This window comes from Rana temporaria, chromosome 1 (assembly GCF_905171775.1).
Source record: "Rana temporaria chromosome 1, aRanTem1.1, whole genome shotgun sequence".
In the NCBI taxonomy this organism is placed as follows: domain Eukaryota; kingdom Metazoa; phylum Chordata; class Amphibia; order Anura; family Ranidae; genus Rana; species Rana temporaria.
In genome coordinates, this window is record NC_053489.1 from 9,761,434 (window position 1) to 9,773,874 (window position 12,441).

Sequence of the window (12,441 nt, forward strand, 5' to 3'; positions counted from 1 at the left end):
ATTTCAGGAGAGGAGCATTAGGGATGTGTTCTGTAAAAATATGAAGCCCCCCTGTAAAGTTTTATGTGTACCCCTCTCCTTATATGCAAGAATTCCCGGTTAGGAAGAAGACGTTTCTTACACTTTATATTTCTCTTCTTCTCAGTCCGGGATCGATGATGATGACTTCTACGATGGTGCCTGGTGTGCCGGTGAAAAGAACAAGAACCAGTGGTTGGAAATCGATGCCAGGAGACTGACCAATTTCACCGGAGTCATCACACAGGGCAAGAACTCAATATGGACGTGAGTATCCCACACAGCTCCGCCACACTGAAACCCTAAAGCCCCGTACACACGCTCTGGATTTCTGACGGGAAAAAATCCCGACAGGAAAAAAAGAGAACCGGCTCTCTATCTTTTGCCGGCCTGTTGGAAAAAGTCCGATGGAGCATACACACGGTCGGGATTCCCGATCATAAGCTCTCATCTGACTATTACCGTCAGGAAAACCGATCGTGTGTACGCGGCACAAGAGTACCTTTAGGACCGTTCTGAGAACAGGACCATTGTCTAATGTGACCACCTGCCCCATGGCCCATTAACACTTGTGTGCGCAAGTTGTTTATTGGTTCGAAAGGTGTTTTTAACCACTTCCCTACCGCCTCATTGTGAAATGACGGCGGCAGGAACCCCTCCTCGATCCGGGTGGACGTCATATGACGTCCTGCGTTCCCGGCGATCTAGGGCGCGCACGGCGACGCTCGTGACCCGGCGCGGGTGCCCGGCGGCCGCGATTGCCGCCGGGTGCCCGCGATTGTCGGTAATCACGGCAGGAGTGTGGATCTGTGGGTGTGTAATGATGGGGTGTAAACACACAGATCCACCTCCTGTCAGCGGTGAGAGGACCAATGGTGTGTTCCCAGTACAGAGGAACACACATCGGTCTCCTCCCCTTGAGAGTCCCCTCCCCCCTACAGTTATAACACATCTTAGGGAACATATTAACCCCTTCAACACCCCCTAGTGGATAACCCCTTCCCTGCCAGTCACATTTACACAGTAATCAATGTATATTTATAGCATTAATCGCTGTATAAATGTGAATGGTCCCAAAAACGTGTCAAAAGTGTCCGATGTGTTCGCCGCAATGTCACGGTGACAGTAAAAAATCACAAATCGCCACCAATACTAGTAAAAAAATTAATAAAATAAAAATGCCATAAATCTATCACCTATTTTGTAGACGCTATAACTTTTGCGCAAACCAATCAATATATGATTATTGCGATTTTTTTTTACCAAAAATATGTAGAAGAATACGTATCGGCCTAAACTGAGGAAAAAAAAAGTTTTTTTAAAAAAAATTGTGATATTTATTAAATAAAAAAGTAAAAAATATTGTGTTTTTTTTTTTTTAATTGTCGCTCTTCTTTTGTTTATAGCGCAAAAAATAAAAACCGCAAAGGTGATCAAATACCACCAAAAGAAAGCTCTATTTGTGGGAACAAAATGATATAAAAATTGTTTGGATATAGTGTAGCACGACCGCGCAATTGTCATTCAAAGTACGACAGTGCTGAAAGCTGAAAATTGGCTTGGGCAGGAAGGTGCGTAAGTGCCCGGTATGGAAGCGGTTAAAGTGGAGTTTTCTGGGTGGGGGGGGGGGGGGTGGGATCTTGTCTTTTTTAATGCTGAAGACTTTCAGCAGCTTATCCAAGCCACTTTTTTATTTCCAATGTCAGGAAAATACACCAGGGGAGGGCTGGGCCAGGGGGCAGGGTGGAAATTGCCTCCCAGGCCGCCCTGACTTATGTTCAAAATGGGCAGCAGCCGCTGCCCGCTACCATTTTTTTTTATTCTGGTCTAGGAAGTTGGACCTGGGGCGGCGGCCGACCGCTAGCTGTTGCATTCCTGGGAGTTGTAGTCCACGCTCAAGCTCCCGGTGGGTGGAAAACAGAGCAGCGCAGAGTAAACTACAACTCCCGGAGACTGTATTTTTGTAAGCAGGCAGAGGCAGGGTGTCTCAGGGAGTCGGGACGCAGGGCTGGGTGCTGACTGCAACTTGACCCCACGGCCAGGAGCATTACCCCCCCCCCTAGGAGGCTGTGGCATGCAAGGACCTGCTGAGATCACTAGGATGAGACCCTGAAACCCATAGCTGACCCCCCCCCCATGTAACCTGCCCCAGTGATCGATCAGGCTGCATTGATGGGCACTGGAGTTGACTGCACTGGTGAGGCTGCATTGAAAAACCAGATGGGCCATAGATGGTGAGCTGATTTGGCGGTTCAATGGCCACTTGACTGAACTTGCCCCCCCAGGCCTAACGCCGCCAGCCCTCCCCTGAAAATACCCTAACATTTATAGCCACACAGGTAACATAGACACCTGAATCCAATCTCAATGGAATGTGTCAAGGCAGATGTTGATTGTCTTGGAACTTTCTAGTTCCAGTGACTTAATCCCATCCTTAGTATGGTCTGCATATGTGTTATTTCTTCAATTTCAATGGTTGAAGGCAGAGGCCTTTTAGGGCCTCGGTGCAGAAAATCACGAGGGTCCCGGGGGCCCTTCCCCCCCAATCCCAGAGCCCTTTAACTTTTGTAGCGCCCTCTACCATAGGTAGGCATTAGAGATAGTTTTTTTGTGTGATAGCTGCCAGAGCTGCAAAGACATCAGATGCCGGAAAACATGATTTAACGAGGCTTAACGCTGTGTTAAGCCTCGTCCGGCGTTTCTTTCTCTATTCAAAATCAATGGTTCCCTATGGGAGCCCATTGATTTGAATAGAGGTCGCAATAGAAGTCGGATCAAGATGAAGCCGACTTGCGGGGCGGCTCGTGTGTGGAGAATCTTGAAGGGGAACCCCCCGCGAAAATAAAAAGGTCTGGTATGGATCTTAAGGGGAATCCCCCACACCAAAAAAAAAACGGCGTGGGTGTTCCCCCAGGATCCATACCAGATCCTTATCCGAGCACGCAGCCCAGCAGGTCAGGAAGGAGGGCGAGCGCCCCCCCCTCCTACACCGTACCAGGCCACATGCCCTCAACATGGTTGGTGCTTTGGGGCAGGGGGAGCACCCACCCCAAAGCACCTTGCCCCCATGTTGATGCGGTAAAGGGCCTCTTCCCGACAACCCTGGCCGTTGGTTGCCCCAAAGCAGAGGGCATGTGGCCTGGTACGGTGTAGGAGGAGGGGCGCTTGCCTTCCCCCCTTCCTGACCTGCCGGGCTTCGTGCTCGGATAAGGATCTGGTATGAATCCTGAGGGAACCCCCACGCCAGTTTTTTTTATTTTTTCCGGTGTGGGGGATTCCCCTTAAGATCCATACCAGACCGAAGGGCTTGGTATCATCTTGGGGGAACCTCACGCAATTTTTTTTTTAATTTTCACGGGTGGGGGTTCCCCTTCAAGATTCTCCGCACATGAGCCGCCACGCAAGTCGGATCATCTTGGTGTGACCTCTATTCAAATCAATGGGCTCCCATAGGGAACCATTGATTTTAAATAGTGAGAGAAAAACGCGGCTGTAAACTAGTGCGGCAAAACGTGCATTGAATTCAATGCAAAACGTGGAAAAAATTGCGTTAAAAACGCCGCTTTTTTCCTGCCGTCTGTACTAGCTTTACAGCCCGTTTAAAAAATTAAGCCTAAAAACGGCCCTGCAGGTTGGTGGTGAATTTACTTCCAATTTGTTTACTTTAATACCAGTTTGTGACGTTTTCAAACAACATTTTTAAGACCTGGCCTCAGAAGCCTTCCCTAGTAGATGGGTGGGCAATAGTCACAAGAAAAATAATGTAAGACAGCCTTCCTGCGCCTTCCAGCCCCAGGGAAACCTTTGAAATGATCTTTAGGTCTCCGGGAACTCCTGCTAAAAAAAAAATCACGAGGGTGCAATGGGAAAAATGCTTTTTAACATTGGTAGTCAGGGAGACGAATGGCTCCATTACAGTGTTGGTCAGAATGCTACCCTATGGAGACAGCTAAAAAAGATTAATGGCGCCATGCCGCTGGTTCTGCCAAGTGGTATTGATCCCAAAATGTATGCAGGCACCATCAGATGGGAGGTCACAGTTCAAGGAACCTAGAGCAAGCTCTGGAGGAACCCTAGGGTTTCACAGACCCTGGTTGAGATTGGCTGATATCAGGCCTCGTACACACAACAGGACATGTCTGATGAAAACGGTCCGTGGACCGTTTTCATCGGACATGTCCGCTCTGAGATTTCGGTCTGATGGCTGTACACACCATCAAACCGAAATCCCCGCGGACAGAGAACGCGGTGACGTAGACGACACCGACGTTCTCTATCGCGCGAGTTCAATGCTTCCACGCATGCGTCGAATCAACTCGACGCATGCGCGGGATTTCGGTCCGCTGGTTAGACGTACTAACCAGCGGACATGTCCGACGGACAGCTCTCCATCGGACAAATCCGACGGACAGCTCTCCAGCGGACAAGTTTCTTAGCATGCTAAGAAACTTTTGTCCGCTGGAAATCTGTCCGCTAGCCTGTACACACGATCGGATCTGTCCTCTGAAACTGGTCCGCGGACGTGTGTACGAGGCCTAAGAGGTCACTGTGGGTGCAAAATATCTTACTAATTGGAGGTTGACAGTCAAGAGGTTGGGAAGTGTTATAGTGGTAGGATTGGTGGTGGTTTTTGGGGGATTATTTCAGAAGTGGGGAAAGGAGAAAGGTATTTCCAACTCAAATTTTTTGGATGCCAACTGTGCCAAATTATAAGAAAAGGACAGATTGGCATGTAGGCATCTTTGAAATAGTGGGATGGTTACCAAATATGGGGGCCATCTGGTGGTATGGTGCTTCCCCCTTTAGTTGTTTTTATTGCATCCCTGTAAGGCCCCGTACACACGAGGAGACATGTCCGATGAAAACGGTCCGCGGACCGTTTTTATCGGACATGTGCGCTCGGAGATTTCTGTATGATGGCTGTACACACCATCAAACAGAAATCCGGGCGGACAGGATACGCGGTGACGTGGCCGCGCCGTCGCTGCGACGATGACGCGGCGACGTGCGCGACCCTGGAAGGTAAATGCTTCCACGCATGCGTCAAATCACTTTGACGCATGCGAGGGCTTTCGGCCGAGTGGACAGTCGGTGAGTTGTACAGACGACCGAACATGTCCGACGGACAGGCTTCCAGCAGACATGTTTCTTAGCATGCTAAGAAACATTTGTCCGCTGGAAACCTGTCCGATCCGCCGGACAGTTGTCCGGTTGGACGTACACACGACCGAACATGTCTGCGGAAACTGGTCCGCCGGACCAGTTTCCGCGGACATGTTCGGTCGTGTGTACGAGGCCTAAAAGCTAAAAAAAATTTTTTTTTGGAGCTATCTTTGAGATGGTGGGTTTCAGTGAGGGTTAGGGTTGGATCATAGTCAATCCTTTCTGCTAGCAGATAAAAAAGACCCCTTCTTAGAATCCAACAGTTATCATGTTGTTTATCGAGTATGGGGAGTGGCCAAGACAGGCATGTGAGAGGACATATCTCCCACAGCTCCCAGCATTAATCCGGTACCGATCCTCCCTCAGCCGTCTGACCGATCCAACACCGAGATATTCTGAAAGTCTGTGTTCCAGAGACCACTTTGGTACCACCGCCGGCCCTCTGCACCAGAGGGATGAGCCACAAAGTACAGGCAGAGAACGCAGGGCCAGAGCTCCAAGATGGTGCCGCCTCACTCTCTGTGAAAGGCACACCTTGTGGCCCGGACAAGCAGGGACCCAAAACAAGTAAGCTACGCAAATCCCTCAGCAAAGATCCCCCCAAGGACATGGTTTATTATGCAAAAAATCTGTCTGGGGCTCCGGGGACGGAGCAGCCACCCCGATCGGGGGACCCACAACATAAGCAGCCTGATGTGCAGGCACATGGGGAGAGTAGGAGAGGAACAGGCAGAATCCATGTTAATGGAAATCCAGGCCCCAGACGCACAGAACACAGCGCAACCCACCCTGACAGACATCCTTAGGGCTGTGAACAACTGCACAGTATCCGTTAACACCTTAAGGCCGAGTACTCACGAGCAGACATGTCCGATGAAACCGGTCCGCGGACCGTTTTCATCGGACATGTCTGCCCGGGGACTGCCCGGGGACTTCTGTTCGATGGCTGTACACACCATCGAACAGAGGTCCGCGCGTAAACAATACGCGGGGCATGTCCGCGGTGTCGCCGCGTCGATGACGCGGTGTCGCCGCGTCGATGACGCGGTGTCGCCGCGACAATGATGCGGCGACGTGGGCGGCCTGCCTTTAAAATGCTTCCACGCATGCGTCGAAGTCATTCGACGCATGCGAGGGATGGCGGGCGGCCGGACATGTACGGTAGGTCTGTCCAGACGACCGTACATGTCCGGGCGGACAGGTTTCCAGCGGACTGTTTTAAAGCAAGTCCAGGAAACAGTTGTCCGCTGGAAACCTGTCCGATCTGCCCGAAAATGGTCCGCTCGGGCCTACACACGGCCAAACATGTCCGCGGACCGGTTTCAGCAGACATGTTTGGTCGTGAGTACGGGGCCTAAAGGAGCAGTTTGGGGGTCTAAAGGAGGATGTGTCCTTACTAAGGCAAGACATGCAAAAGAACCTTGAACGCACCACGGCTGTGGAGAGCTGAGTCAGTGAATTGGAGGGCCAGATACAGCCCATGGCCCAAGATTCCAGGGCTGCACTGCAGCTGGCTCGGGATGCAAACGATCGTGCGGAAGATATGGAAAATCGTTTAAGACTAAACAATGTGCGCATAGTGGGTCTACCATAACGGGTGGAGGGAAGAGAACCCACTACATATGTGGATAACTGGCACTCCCAGATCCATCCTAGCGAGACTACTTCACTTACTGTGATAGAGAAGCGTTGATGCACCAAGCATTGGAGCGAGCGAATATTAAACATAATGGCACCAGGGTGTCTTTCTATCCGGATTTCTCGGCAGAGGTCCAGAGGCGCAGGGCCAAATTCACTGATGTCAAATGCCGGCTGCGGCTCCTGCAACTACCCTACACCATGATGTTGTTTATCGAGTATGGTTTATTTTGTTTTGGTTATGTATTTGTTAAATGTTCCAATGAGGTTAAATAAAGTACTACTGAGGCCAATTCAAATCAATGAATCATGATCGGTGTATTTATAGGGGTTCACTGGGGGTGAAAGTGATGAATCCAGCAGTCATGTACAATTGATTTTAAAATTATATTGTGTCATATGTGCTATATGGTTACCTTTCCAGGGATGACTGGGTGACATCGTACAAGGTCCAGGTCAGCAATGACACTCACACATGGAAGACTTGCAAGAATGGGACAGAGGATGTGGTAAGTGGATAAATCCCATGTGGTTGGTTCATTGTGTTATATTGGCTCTATGTATGCTGATGTCAGGAAGGGTTCCATCTGCTGGTGGTGCTTTGGTTTGCAATGCTGGTGACACTATTTGATCTCTGGGCTGCAGTACTGACGTCAGTGTGGAGCCGACATTATCTCCTGCAATCAGGCGTCACCTGAGCCTGATTGCAGGAGATGTGTATAAATACTCGGCAACACACACACACACACAAGTTGCCTTGGTATCGTCCTTGTGCCCTGATCCGTACCTGCTGCCTGAGAATCTGAACCTGTTCCTGTACCCTGAACTCTGTAATCTGAACCTGTTACCTGTGTTCCTGATCCTTTCTCCCTGTCCTGATCCCTATCCTGTCCCATCTGTTACCTTGCATCCCTACCCTGCAGTCTGATTCCACCCAACCTGTGGCCCTCCAGCTATTGCATAACTACAAGTCCCATCATGCCCCTACCTTTGGGAGTCATGCATGTGACTGCCAGCTAGGGTTGCCACCTCATCCCTTTAAAACAGAACACATATGAATTACACAGGTTCTGAGGCGAATTTAATGCAAATAAGGCACCAAATGAGTCTAATTACCACCTTAATTAGCCACAGAACCTGTGTAATTCATATGTGTTCTGTTTTAAAGGGATGAGGTGGCAACCCTACTGCCAGCCTTGCAATCCCTCATGGGACTTGTAGTTTTGCAACAGCTGGAGGGCCACAGGTTGAGCACCCATGTACCTAGCACAAGGACGGACTGAGCTTTGCCGTAGCAACCTGAGGAGATTAATGTTCCTCTTGGACATCCGAGCAAAGCCCATTCTCTAGGAATGAAATAGACTGAGCTCTTTAGGACACCCCTTTAAACCCGCTAACTCTAGCATTAGAGGGATGGCAGCAGCACACAGTCTCTAGGATCTCTCTCACCAGTCTGTATTAACTAATGTCTTTGGATAATTGGTTGCCCACTTTCAATATCTTCCAGACACTTTCACCCTACGGTACCAGACTTTATCCTCAGTCAGCTTCAGCAACTCTCAGCAAAGTAAGCCTCCAGTCCAGCCCAATTGAGGCCTTGATGAAACTCAGGCACATGACAAAATTGCCTCGGGGCAAACAGCCCCCCCCCAGGCTGTGATCTCCTCCACAGGGAAAAATATACTACCCTGTCTTAGAGTATTTATACACACTCCCAGTCACCTTCTGGGCCCTCTCCCCAGGGATTGGCCAGGACTGCCTAAATATTCAGCTCCTGATTAGACACTTCCTGTCCAGTGTCCACTAACTTCTAGAATATTTCTGGACAGACAGAGGGGAGGCAGTTAATCCTGCAGCTACTGAGACACAGAACAGACCTGAACAATCAAACACAGCTACACTAAATACAGTGAGCCAGAGCTAGATGTGCCCACCAATAAAATGCAGCTTCACTGAATACAATGAGCCAGAACTAACCTAGCACCTACCTAGGAGGGCGCTACAAGGATGCTTTGGACAAATTTTACAGGATCAAAAAAATAAATAAAATAAAAGAGATTGGACAGGTTTCAGCATTTTAATCATTTTAAAGCCAGTCGTATGATGTATGAATCAATTTAGAGTGGAACCCTGGTTTACGAGTAGCGCTTTGAAAGACGAGCAACTTTTTGAAAAAAATTCTGACTCAGTTTGTGAGTGTTGTCTCGCAAAACGAGCAGAATTCAAGCTAATGGGGTGTGCAGTACCTCATTTGCCCAGAGGTGCGGGGGCGCCGGTGACACTCAGAACGGTTTGGAGCCATTCGGAGCCATTCAGATGTACTTGGAATCACTCAGAAATACTCTGGCCCGGATTCACAGACATCGGCGCATATTTATGCCGCCGTAGCGTATCTTATTTACGCTACGCCGACGCAGCGCAGAGAGACAAGCACTGGATTCACAAAGCCAGTGTTGCCAAATCTGCGCTGGGTTTCTTCGGCGTAAGTCGTCGTAAGTGGAAGTGGGCGTGAGCCATGCTAATGAGGCGTGACCCCATGCAAGTGATGAGCCGAGCGCCAGATAGATACGAATAACGAACGGCGCATGCGCCGTCCCGTGGACGCATCCCAGTGCGCATGCTCAGAATCACGTCGGAACGAATGCCTAAGATATGACGGATCACTGCCTACGGCGTGAACGTAACCTACGCCTAGTCATATTCACATACAACGTAAACGACGTAAAATACTACGGCTTGAGTTCCCTTTGCATGGGTTGCGCCTCATATATGGGGAATAACTTTACGCCGGACGTACGACTTACGCAAACCGCGTATATTATGCGACGGGCGCAAGTACGTTCGTGAATCGGCGTATCTCCCTCATTTGCATATGTGCATAGAAAATCCATGGGAGCGCCAAATACGTCCAGCATAAATATGCGCCCACTCTCCGCCGGCGTAGGCAAGTTACGTCGGTCGGATGAAGCCTTTAGGCATATCTTAGTTTGTAGGTCAGCACATAGATACGACGGCGCACATTTGTACTTACGACGGCGTATCTTGAGATACGTCGGCGCAAGTGCTCTGTGAATCCGGGCCTCTGTTCCCAGGTGTTTCCGAGGGTTTCCAAGATCATCCAAGCTGTCCCCGAGTATTTCCAAGGCTCCTCGGCGCTCCCCCCCACCTCTGGCCACATGCGGTATTGCATGCCATAGAAGTCAATGCGTAACAAATTATCTTTGTTTCCATTGACTTCTATGGGAAAACTCGCTTTGATATGCAAGTGCTTTGGATTACAAGCATTCACCTGGAAGGGATTATGCTCGTAATAAGGCTCCACTGTATTGGTTTTGAAATATCTGCTTTCAACTAAAGTTTTTTACAATAAAAGTAATTTTATGATTTATGCAGACGCATGTTCTTACTGATTTGGCCCACCAAAGCTCTACTTGTAATTGAAACAGCGTTTTTCTGGTGGATGACCCTCTAATAGAAAGGCAACGCGAGAGCTTCCACCTTAGATCAGCTGTCCGAAATTTATTGTGCAAGAAAAAAGGCTTCATTTTTTTAATATATATCTCAGTTTTCAGAGTGTGTGACCAAGATGGTCTGAACAATAGCTGATTATAGACTGCGAGGTTCTGGTTACGCCGAAATCTGTTTCTCATTTGTTTGTGGGCGAGCGCTGTGCGTTCAGATGGAGCCCCGGGATAAGGTGGGAGGGGGGAGCTTAGTGTGGGATTTGTTCTCTTTCCCTGGCTGGAAGTCTCAGGCCCCATACACACGAGAGGATTTACCTGCAGATACGGTCCAGCGGACCGTATCCGCGGATAAATCCTCTCGAGGATTTCAGCAGATTTCTATGCGATGGCGTGTACACACCATCGCATTGAAATCCGCGCTGAAATCCTCTGACGATGACGTGTCGCGCCGTCGCCGCTATTATGACGCGGCGACGGGCGCGACGCTGTCATATAAGGAATTCCACGCATGCGTCAAATCATTACGACGCGTGCGGGGAATCCCTTTAGACGGATGGATCCGGTAAGTCTGTACAGACGAGCGGATCCATCCGTTGGAATGGATTCCAGCAGATGGATTTGTTGTGCATGTCAGCAAATATTCATCTGCTGGAAATCCATCCCAGGGGAGATTTCTCTGCGGATAAATATCCGTTGGCGTGTACACACCATAGAATCTATCCGCAGAAACCCATTTGATGGGATTTATCTGCGGATAGATTCTATGGTGTGTATGGGGCCTCAGGATTTCTGCTCCGAGTTATTCCGATTTCTGCTTAACTTGACAGTTCCCGGTGTGGTCTCTCCCATCGGAGCTTATGTAAGAGTGGCAGGCGTGTCCTTAAAGACCCATAGAAGCAGAATATCCATGTGTGGTAAAGGGATTGTAAAGGTTTGTTTAAAAATATCCCTCTGCCTAGAGTTCTGCTTTAGCTTCTCTTTTACATAAGCAATGATTTTATAACAAGTTAACAGCAACTTTGCAGGTTTTTAGTATAAAGAGTGAATTCCTTTAGGAGACGTAACGGGGTCTGACACCGGTCCCACCAACAGATGTTCCTCAGATCTCTTCCCCAGGGTAGTTTTATGTTTATAAAAGTATCACAAGATGTTGCAACTCCTGGAAATGGATCTGTCGTATCTGTTGTCCTATTACCGCGCACATCTGGGACTCAGCATAGTAGACAGAATTGTTACTATATATATATTTATTTATATTAACACACATAAGTGACCATCAGATTCCCTTTGGGTGAAGTGACCCCCAGATTCCGTTTTGGGTGAAGTGACCCCCAGATTCAGTTTTTGGGTGAAGTGACCACCAGATTCAGTTTTTGGGTGAAGTGGCCTCCAGATTCAGTTTTTGGGTGAAGTGTTCCCCAGATTCAGTTTTTGGGTGAAGTGTTCCCCAGATTCAGTTTTTGGGTGAAGTGGCCCCCAGATTCAGTTTTTGGGTGAAGTGGCCACAAGATTCAGTTTTTGGGTGAAGTGGCCCCCAGATTCAGTTTTTGGGTGAAGTGGCCCCCAGATTCAGTTTTTGGGTGAAGTGTTCCCCAGATTCAGTTTTTGGGTGAAGTGTTCCCCAGATTCAGTTTTTGGGTGAAGTGGCCTCCAGATTCAGTTTTTGGGTGAAGTGGCCCCCAGATTCAGTTTTTGGGTGAAGTGTTCCCCAGATTCAGTTTTTTGGTGAAGTGTTCCCCAGATTCAGTTTTTGGGTGAAGTGTTCCCCAGATTCAGTTTTTGGGTGAAGTGGCCCCCAGATTCAGTTTTTGGGTGAAGTGTTCCCCAGATTCAGTTTTTTGGTGAAGTGTTCCCCAGATTCAGTTTTTGGGTGAAGTGTTCCCCAGATTCAGTTTTTGGGTGAAGTGGCCCCCAGATTCAGTTTTTGGGTGAAGTGGCCCCCTATAAATCTGTATGTAGGATAATGGAAGCCCATGCCGGGATGAATGTTGTACGCACTCAGCTGTTACATAATGCTGCCACCTGTATAGTGCGAGTCAATGGCTCCTCTGTTCCCTGGCACTGGGAGGTTATACTGGGACATGGCACACGTCTCTCGCTGGCTCCTTGTCCTCCGCTGGCAGCTGCCCTCTCCTCTGCTCTCTGCGGGACCGGAGCC

The 12,441-nt window shown here is 49.0% G+C and overlaps 1 protein-coding gene across 1 annotated transcript in view; it reads left to right on the plus strand.

Annotated features, from left to right (window-relative positions):
* Positions 1–12,441, plus strand: part of LOC120924566 (probable carboxypeptidase X1) — a 132,271-nt gene that overhangs the window by 53,229 nt on the left and 66,601 nt on the right. The window contains exons 4-5 of the mRNA XM_040335551.1: positions 146–285; positions 7,244–7,328. Of these exons, the coding sequence (XP_040191485.1) occupies positions 146–285; positions 7,244–7,328 (225 nt within the window). The remainder of the gene's footprint in view (positions 1–145; positions 286–7,243; positions 7,329–12,441) is intronic.